Source organism: Protopterus annectens, chromosome 8.part0 (assembly GCF_019279795.1).
Source record: "Protopterus annectens isolate FY-2018-M chromosome 8.part0, PAN1.0, whole genome shotgun sequence".
NCBI lineage: Eukaryota > Metazoa > Chordata > Ceratodontiformes > Protopteridae > Protopterus > Protopterus annectens.
Window position 1 is genome coordinate 638,935,802 of NC_056741.1, and position 22,136 is coordinate 638,957,937.

Here is a 22,136-nt window from a genome sequence, read left to right on the forward strand (position 1 = left end):
GACTCTCTCTGCCGTGGGAGTCCGTTTTTCTACCTCTTCTAGACCTTATCCAAAAGGTCAGAGGGGAGGAAAAATGTGGTTCCGCAAACCACAGGGAGTCTCATCTGGTGCACAAGGTCGATTCCCCTCCAGAGGCAGAGGGGGAAATAACAATAGACGCCGCCCTAGGGGCAGAGGTGGTCCGCAAAACCAGGGTAGCAGAGAAACTTTCTCTGATAAACCCTTTCAACATCCCTGAGGAGCTGCCCGGCTGTCCACCTTCGGAGGCAGTTGGGGGAAGATTATCACTGTACCCAAAAGCCTGGCTTTCCCTCACTCAAGACAAATGGGTACAGTCAATCATATCCGAGGGTTACAAAATTCCCTTTATTCACATCCCATCCCAACCCAAAGAATCCCTTCCAGACGTTCCACCCAGTCTAAGGGAACAAGCAGCATTAGAAATATCAAAGCTGCTGTCAAAAAGAGCTATCCAACCAGTCCCAGCAGACCAGCAAGGATCCGGAATCTACTCCAAATTCTTTTTGGTACCAAAAAAAACGGGACTGGAGACCAATACTGGATCTCAGCAAGTTAAACAATTATATCAAAAAAAACAAAATTCCGGATGGTCATGCTACAGTCCATTCTACCCTTCTTGGGTCAGGACAATTGGATGTGCTCGATAGACCTTCAGGATGCGTACTACCATATCAAAATGCACAGACGCTCCAGGAGGTTTCTCCGCTTCAGGCTGGGAGCCAGTCACTACCAGTTCATAGCCCTGCCCTTTGGTCTCACTACAGCCCCCCGAGTGTTTACCAAATGCATGGCAGTGGTCGCGGCTCACTTGAGATGTCAAGGATTCCAGGTGTTTCCATATTTGGACGACTGGCTCCTTACCGCCACCACCAGACATCAACTGCTTCTATCCCAAGACTTCACCATCCAAACTTGCCAAGCTCTAGGCATTTCAATAAATTTCGAAAAATCTGCCTTGTCACCTTGTCAATCTATTACCTTTGTAGGCGCCACCTTAGACACAGTCCATCTTTCCGCCAGACTTACAGAGCAAAGAGTATTAGATATCCGCAAACAAGTTTGCCTTCTACTTCAATGCAACAAGGTCAAAGCCAGGGTAGTCTTGAAGGTGTTAGGACTCATGGCAGCTACTATTACACTTCTCCCCTTAGCTCGTTTTCACATGCGGATCCTCCAGTGGATGCTGTTTACTCAGTGGTCCTTCCAACAGCTCCCGATGTCTCACATCATCCTGCTAGCTCAATCATGCAAGAATAACCTGTCTTGGTGGATCACATCACCTCAAGTTCTCCAGGGCAGACCCTTCACCCCCCCCCCAATCGCCACGGTGACAACGAACGCCTCCCTGATCGGGTGGGGGGGCATTATCAGGGCAGGACAGTCCAGGGCACGTGGCAACCTTTCGAGTGCCACTTGCACATAAATGTCTTAGAGATGAGAGCAGTGCTTTTAGCGCTGCAAGCCCTTCAGGACTCCCTTCCCACAGGGACTATTGCAATTCAGACGGACAACATGTCCGTAGTGTGGTACATCAACAAACAGGGCGGAACCAAGTCCTACCCCTTATGTCGAGAGGCACTCAGACTTTGGCAGTGGGCGATTTCTTCTCAGCGTTTTCTGATAGCAACGCACATTCCCGGGAAGTCCAACGTGATTGCAGACAAGTTGAGCAGGGCCATTCTCATGCCTCACAAGTGGTCTCTAAAAAAATCAGTGCTGAAAGAAGTCTTTCAAAGATGGGGCCGGCCTTGCTGCGATCTTTTTGCTACTCCCCAAAACAGCAAGTGTCATGACTTTTTCACTCTCTTCCCATTACCAGGCCATCCCACCAGAGACGCTCTAGTCCACGATTGGCCCCGGGGAGTTCTGTATGCTTTCCCCCCCTTTCCACTGATCTCTCAATTAATTCAGAAAGCTATCGCCTTGAGAGTCACCATGATCCTCATTGCCCCTTACTGGCCTCGACAGATATGGTTTCCGTTCCTCCATCATTACCTGTTGGAGCAGCCTTGGCATCTGGACCCAGTGCCAGATCTTTTGACCCACTAGTCGGGCCAGCTGCACCACTCCCTTCAATCTCTCAACCTCACAGCGTGGTTTCTCCGATTCCTACCCTAGCCAGGCTTCCCTTAATCTGTCATTCGGTCCGTAACATCCTAATAGCCTCTCACAAGTCTTCTACCAGGAGGATTTATAATAGTAAGTGGAAACGTTTTTCCTTCTGGGCAGCATCAAAAAATATAGACCCCTTCACTGCACCTATCCAGTCTATCCTAGACTTTCTGGCAGAGCTCTTTCATTTAGGCTCTTCCTCATCTACCATTAGAGTACAACTAGCTGCTATATCTAACTATGTTAAGTTGTCAATCTCACCTTCATTCTTGCTGGATGGGTTCGGAGCCGATCCTCGTCTCCGACTCGGCACTTGCTAAGCTCGAGAATCACTTTTACCAGCTCGAGGCAGCCCTATATCCCATGATGCAAGGCGGTAATTACCCAGATCTCGTTTGCCGCTTCGCTCATGAGGTCACTTTTTTTTAACAGCTCCTGGTAAGTGAATTTTCATGACTCTTTTCAGAGATTTAACTACCCCAGCTTTTAAAAATTTTATTCCCTTTTATAGTCAATAATCCTCGATTCACTTAGACCCTATTCCCTTTAGTTTTTCTCGATCCCTTTATAATTTTTCTGTCAGTCAGGCCTTAGGCCTTCCCCTCCTAAACAATTCCTGTCAGGATTTTTTGTTAGGTGTGTCTGTGTTTTTGTTTAATTAGTGTATTTAAGGACTGAGTGTGTGTGTGATTGTGTTTAAACTCAATCATGTCAAAAGACACTAGGGTCTCAGGTTTCAAGAAGTGTGACTCGTGCTGTCAGAAGATGTCTCTGATAGACGGTCACACTTCTTGTATTTATTGCCTGGGACCCCTACACCTGCAGGACTCCTGTGCTATTTGTCTTTCTTTCAGCCAGAGAGTCCTGCAGGAGCGTAGAAATAAGTTGATCCTCAGGGGTCTCCTAAGCCTGAGAGCTCCCCGGCTAAGGTCGGTTCCGGGAAGCCCTCTAAGCCACCCAAGACCCAGACTTCGGTGTCCAAGTCTGTGGCCGTCGTTCCGACTCCTCCAGAGTCGATATTGGCTCCGTCTGGAGCCGATCCTTCCTCCTTGGAAATTTCTGTATCGGCGCCGATCGGCACCGATACCCTGGCTTCGGCATCCGTGTCGGCTCCGGCTGGAGCTGATACCCTAGCTTCGAAGCATGTTTCGGCTCCGGCTGGAGCCGAGACCTCTCTACCTCATCTTGGAGCCAATAAGCTGTCGGCTCCAACTGGGACCGAAGGTTCGTCGGCTCTGATGGCTCCATCGAGGAAGAGGTCTAGATCTCCTTCACTGGAGTCTATCCACTCGGCTCTGGCCTCCCCATTACTTTCGGAACGGAGCCATCGGAGCCGATCGTCAAGGTCTTCCAGACTTTCAGACCACGACTTGGAGAGAGTGGTGAGTAGACTACTAAAATCACAGGCATTGGCCCAGATGCTCCATAGCCCGTCTCAGCAGACGATCGCTATTCGACACCCTCCTGAGATTCCTCCTTCGACTCTCCTTCAGAGCTCGGAGCCGGAGACTATTGGTACTGTGACTGTTGCGGCTTCGGAGTAGATTCCACACCTTTCGGCTCCCGTCATCTTCGACTCCTATCTCCTCTTCGAGACCTTCCTTGGAGGGATCCGGTCGTCGAGTTTCCCTGGTCGGTTCCGAGGGGGCGAGTGGCATTGGACCCTTGTCCGACCCCGCTCTCCCTCTCGGGGCTTCGGCCTTGGTGAGCTCGGCGCCGACATCTGCTTCGGAGCCTTCCCTTTCGGTGGGGCAGGGGGTCCTTGTTTCTTTGGAGCGGGGTCTCTCAGCCCTCCCTGGAGGGGAGCCTTCGAGGTGATGAGGAGTGTGCTAGCCCCCGAACTTAGTCAACAGTCGGTTCCTTTAGCTCCTCCCTCTACGGTGCCTGTAGATGTCTCTTCCCACTCTCTTGCTCCCGGACCCAGAGATCCATCGCCCCAGGTTTCCCCACTGGGAAGAACTTCCTCTTCCGAGGTTTCTCCTGATCCTTCAGGGAAGCCCCCGTGTAAGAGGACCTGCAAGAGGAAGCACTTAGACTCCCCTGAGTCTACGACATCAGATACCGACTTAGATGAGTCGGAGGGGTCCCCAAGATCCCCCTCTAAGGATGTCTCCTTTTCAGACATCCTAGAACTCCTAAAACAGAGGGGAAACTGGCCCTCCATTAATCCCTCCGAGGATGAGTCGGTATACCTGGTGGCTTTTGGATCTCGACCCTCCACCTCCTGGGTGTCTCCGCCTTTCGACCCCCTCATGGACATGATAGCTCGAAAGGCGTGGGCATCTCCTGATTCTGTGGAACCAGTCCCCAGGAGGCCTTCTAAATTTATCACGGCCCCCACTGAGAAACAGTTTCTTACGAAAGGTGTTCCAGTTGATGCCACCAAAAAGGAACTTGCAGATCCTTCCGTACCAGTCCATCCTCCTAACAAGGAGTCTAGGACCATGGACAGGTATGGTAAGCGGATGTTTTCTTCAGCGACCTTTGCTATGCGTTCGCTGAATTATTTATGTCACTTCACCCGACTTCAAAGAGACATCCTCAAAGAATTGGGTGAGGTAGTACAGGATCCGTCAGCTGCTGGGGCTCAGGAGAAGATTGCCTCTCAGCTTGGAATCCTAAATTCCATTACTAACTCCTCCATGCGGCTCATTTCTTATGCAGCCGATGGGGCAGTAGAGAGCGGGAACAGGAGTGGCTCTTAGACGTCAGTCCTGGATGCGGCTTTGCAATTTCGCAGACCCCTTTAAGGCGTCCTTCACAAATTCTCCCTTTGATGGCACTACTTTGTTTGGGCCTCAGGTGAAGGACACATTAACCAGGTGCGAACAAGACGGCAAGACTCTTCCTGCCGTAGGAGTCCGTTTCTCCACCCCTTCTAGATCTTACCCCAAAGGTCAGAAGGGAGGGAAAATGTGGTTCCGCAAATCTCAGGGAGTCACGCCTGACGCACGTGGTCAATTTACCCCCAGAGGCAGAGGGGGTAATAACAACAGACGCCGCCCTAGGGACAGAGGAGGTCCGCAGAACCAGGGCAGCAGAGAGCCTCTCTCTGACAAGCCCTTCCAGCATCCCTGAGGTGTTGCCCGACTGCCCACCCTTGGAGGCAGTCGGGGGGAGATTGTCGCTGTACCCAGAAGCCTGGCTTTCCCTCTCTCAAGACAGATGGGTTCAGTCGATCATATCCGAGGGTTACAAAATCCCCTTCGAGGAAAGCCCCTTCCCTCAAAAAGGTTCCCTTCCAGACGTTCCACCCAGTCTAAGGGAGATTGTGAAGCTAGAGATATCAAAGCTTCTAACAAAAGGGCCATCCAACCAGTTCCAACAGATCAATTAGAATCCGGAATCTACTCAAGGTTCTTTTTGGTTCCCAAAAAGACGGGAGACTGGAGACCAATATTAGACCTCAGCAGACTGAACAAGTCTGTCAAAAAGACAAGATTTCGGATGGTCACACTTCAATCGATTTTGCCCTTCCTGGGCAAAAACAACTGGATGTGCTCCATAGACCTTCAGGATGCGTACTATCATGCAATGGATGTTGTTCACTCAATGGTCCTACCAGCAGCTCCCCATGCGTCACAAGATCCTGGTGACACAAACCTGCAAGAGCCATCTATCCTGGTGGACTTCTTCTCCCCTAGTCCATCAGGGCAGACCGTTTGTCCTTCCGGCCCCGGTAGCCACGGTCACTTCGGATGCCTCCCTGATCGGGTGGGGGGGGCATTATCAGGGCAGGATGGTTCATGGCACGTGGCAACCGTTCGAATACCACCTGCACATAAATGTCCTAGAGATGAGAGCAGTGCTTTTAACGTTGCAAGCCCTCAACGACTTTCTTCCCTTAGGAACTATTGCAGTTCACACGGACAACATGTCCGTGGTGTGGTACATCAACAAGCAGGGCGGAACCAAGTCCTATCCCTTGTGTCGAGAAGCTCTCAGACTTTGGCAATGGGCAATCTCCTCTCATCAGTTTCTGGTAGCAATGCATATCCCCGGGAGAACCAACATAATAGCGGACAGATTGAGCAGAGCTATTCTCATGCCTCACGAGTGGTCTCTCAAACTTTCCATAGTGGAGGAGATTTTTCAGAAGTGGGGCCGCCCATGCTGCGATCTTTTTGCTACTCCCCAAAACAGCAAATGCCCACACTTCTTCTCTCTCTTTCCACTTCCGGGCCATCCCCCCAGAGACGCTCTTACCCAAGATTGGCCCCGGGGACTTCTTTATGCTTTCCCCCCTTTCCGTTGATACCTCAAGTACTCCAGAAAGCTACCGTCTTGAGAGCCAAAATGATTCTCATTGCCCCTTACTGGCCTCGACAAATTTGGTTCCTGTTCCTTCATCGCCATCTCATGGTGCAGCCTTGGCATCTGAATCCAATTCCAGATCTTCTGACCCACCAGTCGGGTCAACTGCACCGATCAATTCGTTCCCTCAACCTCACTGCTTGGTTGCTCCACTTCCTACATTAGCCAGGCTTCCTATGATCTCTAACCCCGTTAGAGATATAATAGTAGCTTCTCTAAAGTCCTCTACCAGGAGGATTTACTCTAGTAAGTGGAAACATTTCTCTTTTTGGGCAAAGTCTAAGAACATAGATCCTTTTACTGCCCCTATTCAATCGGTCTTGGACTTTCTTGCTGAAATTTTTCGCTCCGGCTCTTCTGCTTCCACAGTTAAGGTCCAGTTGGCAGCAATCTCTAATTTCCATGTCGGATTTGCAGACCACAATATAATGTCTCACAAACTTTATAAAGTTTTTCTCAAAGGGGTGTTCCTTCTTAAGCCCCCTGTTAGAGATCCTCCATCACAGTGGGACCTAAATTTAGTGCTGGCATCCTTGATTCTTCCCCTTTCGAACCGGCTGCTACATGCTCATTAAAATGTCTTTCTTGGAAGACTCTCTTTCTAGTTGCTATTACTTCGGCTAGGAGAGTGTCGGAACTACATGCCCTCTGTGTTCGTCCCCCTTACTTGGTCTTCCACAAGGGTAGAGTGTCCTTAAGAACCAATCCATCCTTTTTGCCCAAGGTTGCTTCTAAAACAAATTTAAATCAATCCATTGACCTTCCTGTATTTTTTCCCAATCATTCTAACAGGGCAGAACAAAAACTACATTGCCTAGATGTTCATCGCCAACTCAGATATTATTTGGACAGAACAAAGCAATTTAGGAAATCTGATCAGCTTTTTCTTTCCTATGCTGAAAATAGGAAAGGTCTTCCTATTTCTAAAGTAACCTTATCCAGATGGCTATCGTCCACCATTTCTGACATTTATCAGCTGAGGGGCAAACAGCTGATCTCAAAACCTAAAGCACATTCTACTAGAGGTCTAGCCACATCCACAGCTTTTCAGGCTAGACTACCCTTGGACACTATTTGTGCAGCAGCCACTTGGGCCACTCCTCATACCTTCGTTTCTCATTACAAATTGGATTTGGCCTCCAGGGACAGGGCAAGTTTTGGTTCCACAGTTATCAAGAGTGTTCCATTGAGCCACCCAGGATAGGGGTGCTAGGGACGCGGTCCCATCCAGCAAGAATGAAGGCGAGATTGACAACTTAACATTTAGAAGTTATGTACCTACCATAACGTTCCATGTTAGTTGTCTTCTCTCGCCTTCTTTCTTGCGTCCCTCCCTCCTGTCCCTCTAGCCTGGACAGACCTTGTTTTTCCTCTTCTCGGGGAGATTGTTTTCCCTCGGACACCAGTTAGCTTGGGATCTCTGTTACCTGGTTCCTCTTACAGTCTTCTAGGCTAATTATTCTGCTTTCCTTGTAGAAAGATTGCAGGCAGTTTTCCTCTAGATACCAAATGAGATCTGGGTAATTACCGCCTTGCATCATGGGATATAGGGCTGCCTCGAGCTGGTAAAAGTGATTCTCGAGCTTAGCAAGTGCCGAGTCGGAGACGAGGATCGGCTCCGAACCCATCCAGCAAGAAAGAAGGTGAGAGAAGACAACTAACATGGAACGTTATGGTAGTTACATAACTTCTAATTCATGTAGGTGTCTCGGACTCCAGTATCATGTCCCATAAACTCTGCAAAGCCTTTTAAGAGGTGTTTTTCTGCTCAAGCCCCCAATCAAAGATACCCCACCTCAATGGGACTTGAATTTGGTCCTAGCATCCTTGATTCTCCCCCCCTTCGAACCAGCGGCTTCATGCCCTCTTAAGTTGCTGTCATGGAAAACACTTTTTCTAGTAGCCATAACATCAGCTAGAAGGGTATCTGAACTTCATGCTCTTTGCAGTCGTCCTCCTTACTTAGTTTTCCATAAAGACAGGGTGTCCCTCCAGACTAATCCGTCCTTCTTGCCTAAGGTTTCCTCTGAGGCAAACCTAAACCAGACGGTTGATCTCCCCGTCTTCTTCCCTGATTATTCCAACAGGTCGGAACAAAAGTTACATTTTCTAGATGTTTACCGCCAACTTAGATATTATTTAGACAGGACTAAACAGTTCAGGAAATCTGATCAGCTTTTCCTGTCTTATGCGGAAGGGAAATTGGGCCTTCCAGTTACTAAAGTGTCCCTTTCAAGATGGCTTACCTCTATAATTACCTTCATCTATGAAATCAGACATCAAAAACTGCCTTCAAGACCTAGAGCTCATTCAACTAGGGCATTAGCTACATATGTAGCTTTTCAGGACAGGCTACCAATAGATTCCATTTGTGCAGCAGCCACATGGGCTTCTCCTCATACCTTTATTTTGCATTACAAATTGGATATGGCCTCCAGAAACCATGCCAACTTTGGTTCCACTGTTCTCAAGAGTCTGTTTTGATAGGCCACCCGGGGTAAGGTGCTAGGGACGCGGCCCCATCCAGCAAGAATGAAGGCGAGATTGACAACTTAACATTAAGAAGTTATGTACCTACCATAACGTTCCATATTAGTTGTCTTCTTCTCGCCTTCTTTCTTGCGTCCCACCCTCCTTCCCCCTAGCCTGGACAGACCGATAGGAATATTTGGGATCTTCCATTGGGATTTTTTCCTTCCCACATGTTTTACCACCTCTATTCTCCCTTTTTATATTTGTGGTAGTTTACCTACAGTTTTATATATAGAGGTGGGTTCTTTTTCTCTCTTCTCCGTTCTATGGAGACCAGAACTGCTTGGTTTTAGCTATCAAACGAGATCTGAGTAGTTACCGCCTAGCATTGTGGGATATAGTGGAGCCTCGAGCCGGTGGAATAAGCTCTCGAGCTTTAGTATTGGCCGAGTCGGAGCCGAGGGTCGGCTCCGAACCCATCCAGCAAGAAAGAAGGCGAGAAGAAGACAACTAACATGGAACGATATGGTAGGTACATAACTTCTTAATGCCCTTGCTTGAAATATTTGTATGTATGTAAGGACTTGAAATTCCTCTCTTGAAAAATTATTTTCTTGTTGGGTATTATCTCAACAAGGAGAGTTTCAGAACTGCAAGCTTTGTCCTGTAAACTACTGTACTTGATCTTTCAGAGTATAACTTTGAAGGAATCCAAACTTCCTTACCAAGGTTATTTCTGAGACTGCCATTTAACCAGTCTGTTCAGCTTCCTGTGTTTTCCCTAGTTTTTTTAAACAAGGGTGAGTATCTTTTGCATTTGTTGGATGTCTGTCATCAGTTATATTTTTAGTTATATCACATCCAGTACCTCAGGAAAGCTGACAAACTATTTGTTTCCTTTTCTAAAGCTAAGCTAGGTACCAGTATCTGCAAGGTCATGTTGGCTAGGTAGCTGTTTGATTGCATCATGTTTGTCTATAAAGCCAGGGAATGGTCACTACCTAACAAAAGTAAAATATAAAGCAGTAGCAACCTCTACTGCTTTCTTTTTCAGAGTCCTTATTGATGTCTGTGGTGCGATTCTTTGGTCTTCATTTCATACCTTTGTATGTCATTGTAAGCTGGATCTGCAGTCTATGTCTAGGGCTTTGTTTAACTTCACTATCCACTGCAAGATCTTTCCGTAAGTCCACTCAGGGTTTCTGGTAACTGGGAACTCTGTCTCATTAGTTGAGGTGGACGGAAAAGACAACATCGAATACGAAAGTTATGTACTTATCATAATGCTAGATCCATGTTGCCATCTTCTAGCCATCTCAACCTTCCCTCCATCACCCATTCAAATTGTCACCATTTTGGGCTCTCAGTTGACCAGAGCCATGTCTTACTTACAGTCTGTGACAGTTTATTGCCTTTCCAGTCCTTTTGCTTGCTTACCATAAGTTGAGTATTATGGCATACTCAATCTGAGGAACTGTTGGGGGCAGAAGAATTTTGTGCATGGGGAGGAGCTTGAGCCTTGGATCCGAAGTCTGACTGCTACTGGCATGCATCAGGTCAAGTCGGATCCAATATACCCATTAGCTGAGATGGATGGAAGAAGATAGCATGGATCTAGCATTATGGTAAGTACATAACTTTTCATTTTTCATTCATGCATTTGTTGAAGTGTCTAAGAAGTAGTTGGACATTTGTTTGTTTTGTTGAGTGGCTTAATTTGAAAGAAAACACAGTTTAACCCCTTCAAATTGATGTGTCCTAATCTGAACAATCACAATACAGCCAGTTTAAATTGGGGTAGGGCTGAAATTACTCCCTTACCACACCTACAACTGCTACTTAGGGCAAAAAAAAAAAAAAATCAAAGATGCAAGGGAAGGTTAACCTTTGCTGACTAGTTTATAACCTTTTATTTTGCCTAAGTGATCATGTTTGCCTGTGGTGTTACTGAAAAGTTATGGGGTTCTAACATGATACTTTTTGTGTTGCTAATTATTTTGGATGTGTAGCTGGATTATTTACTATTTACATTGGCTTTTTTATTGGGAGGAGTAATACAGAAGTTTGGTCTACAAGCCTTTCTGACATCCCCACTTCTTTCAGTGTTGTAGTACGCATGCTTTGTAATCCAGAGTTACACTAACATTTGTGTTTTTACTAGACTGCTGTATTTGACTTTTATAGCACATGGGAATGGCTTTTAGTACTGATATGTCTTTGAAAGGGGTGGTAAAACAAATTTGTTTCAAAACTTGCACCAAAGGCTCTGTCATGCTTTGGGACTGTTCCACGTCTTTCAATGTGCTTCACAATTGCCCAACTTTTTTCAGTTAATTTCACTTCAGTCAGAAAGTGGGAGAATAATGTAAAAAAAATGTAATAGGAATGGATAATTTTAATAAGAATTAATGTGAGCACCATTGCAGTAATATAATATCATTAATAACAGGAATTATTTAATTTTATGATAAATATAATGTCAAACTTTTTTTGCCTTTTTAGCAGGCAGGCCTCCAGACTTCAGCGAAGAGACAGAGATTGCTTCCAACCTGAGTGATGAGGCTGAACTACCATGGCACCATTCCATGGACATAAATGGCACAGACACCCTAAACTCTACCACTAGCTCATCAGCACAGAAGAAACGGCAACACCATCATGGCAAACACAAGAACCAGGGTATCAGTGGAGTTCATAGGGCCCCTCGTGCCCTCTTCTGTCTGACACTAAACAACCCCATCCGAAGGGCTTGTATCAACATTGTGGAGTGGAAGTATCCTTCAGTATAGTGAAAGGGGAGGAGGAAATGGAACATTGTGAAAGTGCTAAAAGGTGTAACTCTTAAGATAATCTGGATTAGTTTTTTGAATTTCACAATGACGAGACGAAGTTGCTGAAGACGTAATTTCACAAACACCTAGATCACCGTAACATAACTATGGTAAACAAACCACTTGTCCTGCAACACTTCAACAACAAACCAAAGCAAATCAAACCCACCCACACCCCCCCTAACTAAATATACCAACTCTGAGATCACACTATAGTAGAGAAAAGGGCAGAGTTCACCAGTTCTCTGAGTTATTTGTGAAACTACATCTTCATCTCATCGTTATGAAGTTCAATGAAGTGGGATTTCGGTAAGTAGAAGTAGATACGTATATATATATACACACACACACACACACACACACACACACGCACGCACACACACACACACACACACACACACACACACACACACACACACACACACACACACACATGTAGGTATACATGGTTTACTATTGTAATTGCGAATGGTACTTGTGCGAACAGCAGTCATTCGAACTGTGAACGTCGCTTACTTGTTATTTCGAACATCCACTAATCGAATCACAAAAGTACGAATTGTATGGTATATGTGTGGTTTCACGTACTGTGTGTTATATCACTATGTAAAGGTACAACACATCGTAATGGTATACAGAGCCATACCATAGTGATTGGGAAGGATTTTCTTTTGACTTCGTGTGCATATGCATGGCAAGCTATATGCATATGCCTGTGAGATTTCAACAACACCAGCAACCTTTTCTGCAAGTGCAACCATCAGGTTATAGGGCACTCACAACATCTGGATGGAGTTTGCAAGGAATTGCAATGACGACTGTTGCGATGACGGCAAAAAGCCGATTTCGACAATTTCGACATGTTCGGAATTATTACTCGCTATTACGTGCATTCGGTGTGTTGCAATGCGATATTATAGTTTGTTTAATGCTGCATTCGAACGAGTGCCATTCGCAGTTACAATAGTAAACCGGTATACATACATGTTTATATCTTGAACAAGTGCTAGTATGACTCTGTCATAGTTCACACTAGTATCATTGACTTAAGGTGTACATCCATGGAATACTTGAAGTGAGACATGATTGAGCTCTCAGACTATGTGTCCAGTGGCAGTATGAGCCTAGCATTAAGCAGCATTCTACCTTCTCCGAGGATGATGCCACAAAATGAGTAAAAAGTAATTAACTTTAATAATTGGTTTAGTTTTTGGTGTCATTCAAATGGGGTCCAATATTTGTCAGCCTGAGAGGATATGATTGACAGACCATGCTGCTTCACTAGGGATGACCTCCGTCTCTCCCCCCTAGGGTTGGAGTATTGGCTAAGACATTGTCCACCCTCATAGTGCATTTTTTAGGTAATGCTAACCTGATAAACCTACCCACATAACAAAACAAGCAAAGGAAAATGTGAAGATGTTACAGCCAATTAATGCTATGAGCCTGGAGAAAAAAGCTCCAGTCCCTATAAGCTTTTCTCACCATGGAAGACATTGACATCTGTATAGTAACTGAGACATGGTTTAAAAATAGTGGTGAGCACTCCGGTTGTGCAGGGCAATAACACTTTAAACACATTTAGACCAGCTACTGCACAGGAGGGGGAAAGGTGGAAGTGTCACAATCTACATCCAGAAGGGACTGCCATCAAGGCTGGTAAAACAGCAAGATGCACTAGAGCTTCTTTATGTCCAAATAACCATCAGAAAGATCCCGTACCATATGTTAGCTAGCTATAGAACTCCCTTTGTGATAAAAGAAAGCCACAAAACCTTTCTACAGGAATTAGAACCACTCAGTCTTAAACCCAACACCATTTTCCTAGGTGATCTAAACTGCCCAGCTATAGACTGGGAAACTTACACCAACACTAGTGGACAAGCACAGAGATTCCTGGACTTTATCAATACAAATGCCCTAGAACAATTTGTCAGAGCACCTGTCGGGGGAAATAACCTTTTGGATCTTGTCCTTTCGTACATGGGAACATCTTGCACCATCCGTTGCATATCTTCATCACTTGTTAAGTCTGATCATAATGCAGTCTCTTTCAAAATAAAACTGAAACCAGAGATCCCTTCCACTCAAGATACCTTTAGAAATTCCTGTAAGACAAGCAGTCTGCTCTTAAGTGAATTGTTAGCAAGCCTCAAATCTCCTCTAAACCCAGTTAACTCCACTGAATACATAGAAATGTACACCACCACACTATACCAGCTTATAAACAGTGGCATAGATGCAGTTGTACCACATAGGAATAGGTGCAGGGCAAACCTCAGAAACAAACCCACATGGTGGAACCATAATATTAGCAAGCTTTACAATAAAAGGAAAATAATTTTTACCAAAAGTAAGAAGAGCAGTTCCTAGAATGTCACTTAACTCAGCAGCTTAATAAAATCCATCAAAGCCAAGTTTGAGGCTAAAATAGCTACCCAAACCAGTCACTTCATTTTTTTAGTTGTCTTCGTATTCTTAAAAGCACAGTTCAGCAATGTGCTGAGCTGATTGTGAAGGATGTTGCCTACACTGAGGCTGAAGATGCATTGAAATTGAACCTACTGGCTGATACATTTACCTCTAACTTTACCTCCTCTCATTTGCATCTGTCCCTCATGATATACCTGAAGCTGGCTCACCTCCATCTATTACACAAAATCAAGTCCTAAAAGTGCTATCATATGCTAAACATACTGCATTGATTGTTCCTGAAAGTATCCCTTGATGCATCTTAAACATCATGAAGCATGATTTAACTACATCCCTAACAGCACTGATCAATCTCAGCCTACTTACACCAAGTGAATGGAGAACAGCTACAGTTATTCCCCTGCATAAGGGAGGACCTTCCACAGTCCCAGACAATTACAGATCTGTAAGTCTGACCAGCCTCATATGCAAAGCCGTGGAAAGACTTATGGAATTAATCAACCAGGACATAGGGGCCCTCCAAAACTGGACCTATCTCAGTTTGGATTCCTCTAGGGGAGGTCATGCTTACTCAATCTGGTGATTTTTTTTTGAAAAGGTCACCAAAACGGATGAAGGGAAGAATGGTACATAATGCATACCTCAACCTGGCAAAAGCATTTGATGCAATTCCCCACTCAGGCATAGTAGAAGAGGTAAATAAACTGGGAATAAACCCCCTATGTCACCTGTTGGATTGCCAGCTGGCTCACAGATAGGATGTGGTGTTAGTGATTGGATCGATGTTGTATACTTGATTTTTGGTTGATACTATAAAAGCACTTTATATCTTGATTTTTTAGTTCTGATGAAGTGATGAGTTTGGAGGGATGAAAGCACTCAACTTTGTTCATTAAAGTTTTTTATTTTTGCATAGTGTCATGTGTTGCTTTTGTGGTGTCTTTTGCAGGTCTGTTTTGTTTGAATTGAGTTATTTTTGTCTGGTTATTAATCACAATTCCCCACTCAGGCAGAGTAGAAAAGCTAAATATACTGGGAATAAACCCATATGTCATTTGCTGGATTACCAACTGCCTCACAGATAAGATGCAGGTAATCAAAATAGGGAAGTTACCCTCACTAAGAGACCAGTTTTCAGTGAATTCCACCAGGGTTCTGTGCCGGGACCTCTCCTGTTTGGCATCAACTTTTCTGAAATAGAAGCCAATATTAAAGGGCTCTGGCTGACTAAGTTTGCAAGCTAGGACCAGTTATTGAATCCCCAAATGACTTGGCTATCATGCAGGAAGGTTTGTCTCAAATACATAACTGGTGCCAAAATGATGGACTGAAACTAAATGCCAAAAAATGCATTGTTGTATCCTTTGGAAAGTCATTTACCCAAGGAAACTATCACATTGAAAATACGCCCTCAAACATTGGCCCAGTTGTTCAGGTTTTGGGAACATATGTAGACAGTGACCTAACTTTTGACTAGCATTATTTTATTTATTTATGTATTTATATGCATTTGTTTACCGAGATGGTCCAATGGGCCAAAAAGTGCCCATTTTCAGTGGAGGCCCGGGGGAAAAGCTCCACACACAAAAGAAATTTAGCATGTGTCCATTACTGTAATAAAGTCCTCCTATATTGCACAGATTATAAACAAAGGGACTGTATTTAGATCTAGATTTAGGAATGTTCATTGTCTCCTTTCCTCAACCCTCATTAGGCCAGTCATTGAATATAATGCCCCTTATGACATGTATCTGTCCAGACACATGAAACAACTGAAATGCTTACAGAGATATCTTACTAAAAGGATACAAGGCCTAAACAGCATGTCCTACATGTACTGACTCAAAACCCTGTCACCACTATACTCAGTATCCTACAAACTACTAAGTGGTGACCTCTGTCGGGCACACAAGGCATCCTACAATCCATTACTAATGGATTTACTATACACCAGCAAGTCAAATGGCATCAGAAATACTTGGTCTAGGGATCTTATGTCTTGCCAGGGTGCCAGGATCCGCCACATAACCCACGCACTCAGGTTAATCCACAACAAATACAAATATGGCTCTGTCATTGTCCATGTTGGTGTGAATGACCTGAGACGTACCTCCCTGGACTACATGAAAAGAGACATGGAAGAGCTCTCCGATCTTGTAGCCCAGGCAGATATGACCCTAGCCCTGAGTAGCATTCTGCCATCGCCCAGAATGATACCGCAGTACAAGGACAAAATAATTGACTTCAACAACTGGCTAAGCTTCTGGTGTCATTCTAAGGGGATCCAGTATCTGTCTGTTTGGGATGACATGGTCGACAGACCACAATGCTTTGCTACAGATGGCCTGCACCTGTCACCCCTGGGATTCCGGATACTGGCTAAGGCTCTTGCTGCCCCTGTAGTGCCTTTTTTAGGCAAGGTTCAAATAACAAATTCACCACCATAGCAGGAACAGGCAAGCAAAAACTGAGGGTAATGCTACTCAATGCTAGAAGTCTAAATCTCAAAATGCACTCACTCGAGGCACTCCTTAAAATGGAGAACATCGATATCTGTGCAGTGACTGAGACCTGGTTCAAGGCTCCAGAGAGCACCCCTGCACTACCAGGCTATAACTCATACCACACTTTTCGGCCATGTAACCTGGACTGAAACACCAAAGGCGGAGGTGTGTCCATATTCATTAAGGATATCCACACCTCCAGGCTAGTTGCTCAGCACAATGCATCCAAGGTTATCCAAGTGCAACTAACTCTGGGCAAAACTGCAATCCAAATTGTAGCTTGCTACAAATCCCCCACCATGCCCCAGGATTCCCACTCCTCTTTTCTTGATGTACTGGAAAATATTAGGGTTCAACCAAACACCCTAACAATGGGCGACTTCAACTACCCCACCATTAACTGGGAAAACTACTCGTGTACCAACCCCTTAGCTCAACGCTTTCTGGAATTCATAAACTCCAATGCCCTAGATCAACTTATCCACACCCCCACCAGAGGCAACAGTATCCTAGACCTAGTCATTACAAACATGACTGACCGGTGTTCCACACCTGAAGTCAACTCCTCGTTGGTCCGATCCGACCATAAGCTAATCACCCTTGATATCCACATCCCACCCCCACCCCCCATTAAGGAAACCACAGTAAAACATTTCCCCAAAGCCAACTTCATGCTTCTTAAGACAGAAGTGGTGAACTTCATGACACCCATGCAGATGGACAATACATTTACAACTGCTGAATCCTACACAAATGCACTCTGTAAGCACTTACACGAGTGCATGGATCTTGCTATCCCAAACAGAACCAAGATGCTATCCTCCAAAAAAAGGAGGCCAGTCATTGAATATAATGCCCCTTATGACATGTATCTGTCCAGACACATGAAACAACTGAAATGCTTACAGAGATATCTTACTAAAAGGATACAAGGCCTAAACAGCATGTCCTACATGTACTGACTCAAAACCCTGTCACCCTGTTATGGTGGTCCCCTGCCATAAACAAACTGTACAACAGAATGAAGAAACTGTTACAAAAGAGAGTAAAGTCCCATTAGTGGAGGAGCTTCCTGGTCAGCCTCAGCAAGAAGTTGAGATCCCTTATAAGATCCTCCAAAGCTAGCTATGAACACAAAATTGCCACTAATTCCAAGAACAACAACAAAGCATTCTATAGCTATGTCAAGAATCTCGATGGCAACACCCAGATCTGCTCCGAGTTACAGCACAAAGGCACGAAAATTACAGAACCAACTGATATTGCCAACATCCTGGCAGATACGTTCAGTGCTAACTTTACCCCCCTCTCACCCACTAAAGGGCCCATATCCATACAGGAAGAATGCAGAGTCCCTGTTATCACAACTACATAGGTAAAAGCTGCACTCTCTAAAGCCAAAAACACAGCATCCATGGGACCGGACAACATCCCAGGCTGCGTTTTACATGAAATTCAGAATGAACTGGCTCCCCACTTAAGCACCATGTTCAATAATAGCCTTGCATCAGGCTTTGTTCCCACTGAATGGCACACAGCAACAATTATCCCACTCCACAAAGGGGGAGCCACCACTGATTCCGGGAACTATCGACCTATTAGCCTGATGAGCCTGGTCTGCAAGGCCATGGAACGTATGATCATGGAACTCATAAACAAAGACATTGGTAACCTCCAAACTCTGGATCCCACACAGTTCAGGTTTGTGAAAGGCAGATCATGCCTCCTGAACCTGATCAACTTCTCTGACGCAGTCACCAAAGCCGTAGATGAGGGTAAGGTGGTTCCCACAGCCTGTCTTGACCTCACCAAGGCTTTTGACACCATCCCCCATTCTGGAATTATAGCTAAACTCACTAAACTAGGTATAAATCCCTACGTCACAAGATGGGTTGCCAACTGGTTCATTGACAGAACCCACACTGTAAAAGTTGCAGATTCCAAATCTGACCTCAAAGCAGTGAGAAGTGGAGTACCACAGGGTTCCGTCCTGGGACATCTCCTGTTTGGTATCTACTTCTCTGAAGTACTGGCTAACACAGAAGACCTCTGGCTAATGAAGTTCGCAGAAGACTGCAAACTAGGAGCCATAGTCAAGTCCCCAATTGATGTGGACATCCTACAGAACGGCCTCACTGAGACAGATGTCTGGTGTCAGAGCCATGGCCTCAAGCTCAATGCCAAAAAGTGCAGTGTCATACCCTTTGGTAAAAACTATGTACCCATGAACTACCACATAGGCAGCAATCTACTTAACAACGAATGCGTAATAAGAGACCTTGGGACCCAGGTGGACAGTAGTCTTTCCTTTGATAGTCACATCGCCAAAGTAGTCTTGAAGTCCTTCTATGTGGCACACCTCATCATAAAAGGGTTCTCATCCAGGAAAAAAGAGGTCATTGTTCCCCTCTACTCGACACTTATAGACCCATTATAGATACAACGCTGCTTTTGGAATGTACCTCACAAGACATCTGCAGTAGCTGGAAAGGCCACAGAAGTACCTCACAAAGAGGATTACTGGCCTCAAACAAATGCCATACACTGACCACCTCAAAAAACTCCAGCTTTACTACGTAGCATATCACCTACTCCGAGGTAATCTCTGCCTAACATATAAAGCTATGTCAAACCCAGAGCTGTTGGACATGCTACACCTAAAGAAATCCCAGTCCGTCCGAGTTACACGCTCTAGGGACCTAAACTTTGTCACCACAATAAACAGGACATGCTGGAGGGATAGATTCCTGTCCCAGTGACTTCCCATACTCTGGAACAGGCTACCCATCTATGTCAAGCAAAGTTCTTCATTAGCACTCTTCAAGAAAAATCTTGATGAGTGGATGGGAAATAGGAAATACACCCCGGGGATCACTTCTGTGTCTCTGCTCGACAGTGGCACAGGAAAATAACTTTCTTGGGTGGCGTAAGCCAGGGGACCTTGTTGGATAGGCTTAGGTAGGCCCTTGGGCCCATAGCCTAGTACCTACCTATGAACATATGTAGAGGATACTGCTACTGTGGAACAGACTCCCCATCCACATAAAACAGAGTTCATCCCTGTCCATATTCAAGCTCAACGTAGATATATGTAGGGGAAAAAGAAAATGTATCCAAGACTGCTTCCTGTGCTACTAATGGATAGAGACAGCTCCTTCATGCTTTATTGCATGCATGGGTCGCCTCAAATTATCTGTGGTATAATCCCAGTTATTCTTATTAGGGGTAATGTAGAACATGGGATGGGTAAGGCGAATGTATAATTAAATAGGATATGTTATTTTGACCACAAAAAGGGAAATTGGCTAGTTTTGTCTTAAAGTGATCTGCAAGGGCAGCTAGCATAGTACTTAAGATGATCAGCTTTAACAATTGGCTTAAACACTGGTGTCATTCAAAGGGGATCCAGTGTCTGTCTGCCTGGGATGACATGCTGGACAAGCCACGCTGCTTCGCAAGGGACGGCTTGCACCTGTCACCCCTGGGATTCCGGATATTGGCAAAGGCTCTTGCCACCCCCATAGTGCCTTTTTTAGGCAAGGCTCAAATTCTAAACCTACCACCCTAGAACACAAAAAAGGAAAAAAACTAAGGGTAATGCTGCTCAATGCCAGAAGTCTGAATCTCAAAATGCACGCACTCGAGGCCCTTCTCAGTATGGAGAACATCGATGTCTGTACTGTGACAGAAACCTGGTTCAAGGCTCCTGAGAGCACCCCAGCACTATCAGGTTTTACCTCATATCATGCGTTCCGGCCCCAAAATCCGGACAATACCAAGATAGGAGGGGGTGTATCCATATTCATCAAGGACTCCCACACCTCAAGACTGGTTGCAACGCACGATGCATCGGAGACCATCCAGGTGCAATTAACCATAGGCAAGACTGCTCTGCAAATTGTAGCATGTTACAGGCCACCCTCACAAACTCAGGAACCTCACATGGCCTTCCTGAAAACACTAGAGGGGATAAATGTATCACCAAACACCATCATACTAGGTGACTTCAACTACCCTAATTGTGTTGTGTTGTTGCTGTTGCTGTGTTTTGTGCTCCTGGATGGCGTGTTATTTACCTGTGGTGGAACATTAAAATATTTTAAGGAAGAACAGAGGTTGCCTTATTTCCTCGACAAGTATATTTTTTTGGGTACCCTAATATAGACTGGGAACACTACTCAAGCCCAAACACGCTAGCCCAAAAGTTCCTGGAATTCATAAACTCAAATGCCATGGAACAACTAGTTACCATCCCCACAAGAGGAGATAACATACTTGACCTCATCATCACGAACATGGGAGCACAATGTTCAACACCGGAAGTATACCCCTCACTGGTGAGATCAGATCACAAACTAATCTCGCTGGAGGTCCTCATCCCACCCCCACCTGAAATAAAAAAGACCACAGTAAAGAACTTCTCGAAAGCCGACTTCACACTTCTAAAGACTAGTGTGGTCTCCTTTAAGGCCCCGAGCGGCGGAAAACAGTACACATGCCGCTGAATCACTTACAAATGCCTTCTACCAGCACCTGCAGGACTGCATGGATAAGGCAATCCCAAGCAAAACAAAGACTCTCTGTACCAAAGGCAAGCGTCCAGTCTGGTGGACCCCAGCCATAAACAAACTCTACAACAAAAGGAGGAAGCTACTACAAGATAGAGCAAAATCCTTAAAAGGTAAGACACCCTTGATCACTATAAGTAAAAAACTAAGAGCTCTCATAAAATCATCCAAAGCAAATTTTGAGAGAAAAATAGCTAAAGACTCAAAAGACAATCATAAGGCCTTCTTTAGCTATGTTAGAAACCTGGGAAGAAACTCCCAGATATGCTCAGAACTAGTTCAAAACGATGTGAAGATTACTGATCCTACGGACATTGCCAACATACTGGCTGACAGGTTCAGTGCAAACTTCTCCCCTCCCCCCGAACAGGAGAGATATCTATACCAAATGATTGCAGCCCCCAAACATCTCCAACGCCCAAGTGAGAACTGCTCTCCAAAGCAAAAAACACAGCATCCATGGGACCTGATGGTGTCCCCGGCTGTGTGCTCCACGAACTCAATGAGGAATTAAACCCACAGCTAGGACAGCTGTTTAATCAGAGCCTTACCTCTGGATACGCACTCCAGGAGTGGCGCACTGCAACTGTGGTCCCACTTCACAAAGGCGGTGCCTCCACCGACCCTGGAAATTATCGCCCATTAGCTTGACAAGCCTTATCTGCAAAGCCATGGAGAGGATCATAATGGACCTCATAAATAAAGACATAGGGAATTTGCAGACTTTGGATCCAACCCAGTTTGGCTTTGTCAAAGGCAGATCATGCCTTTTAAACTTGGTTGACTTTTTCGAAACAGTCACCAAAGCCATTGATGAGGGAAAGGCAGTCCATACAGCCTACCTCGATCTGGCGAAGGCCTTACAATACCCCACTCGGGTA

At 45.3% G+C, this 22,136-nt stretch overlaps 1 protein-coding gene across 1 annotated transcript in view; it reads left to right on the forward strand.

Annotated features, from left to right (window-relative positions):
* Positions 1–11,431: 11,431 nt before the first annotated feature.
* Positions 11,432–22,136, forward strand: part of CACNA1F (calcium voltage-gated channel subunit alpha1 F) — a 4,101,209-nt gene continuing 4,090,504 nt past the window's right edge. The window contains 1 exon segment of the mRNA XM_044079296.1: positions 11,432–11,692. Coding sequence (XP_043935231.1) covers positions 11,505–11,692 — 188 coding nt within the window. The 5' untranslated portion in view covers positions 11,432–11,504.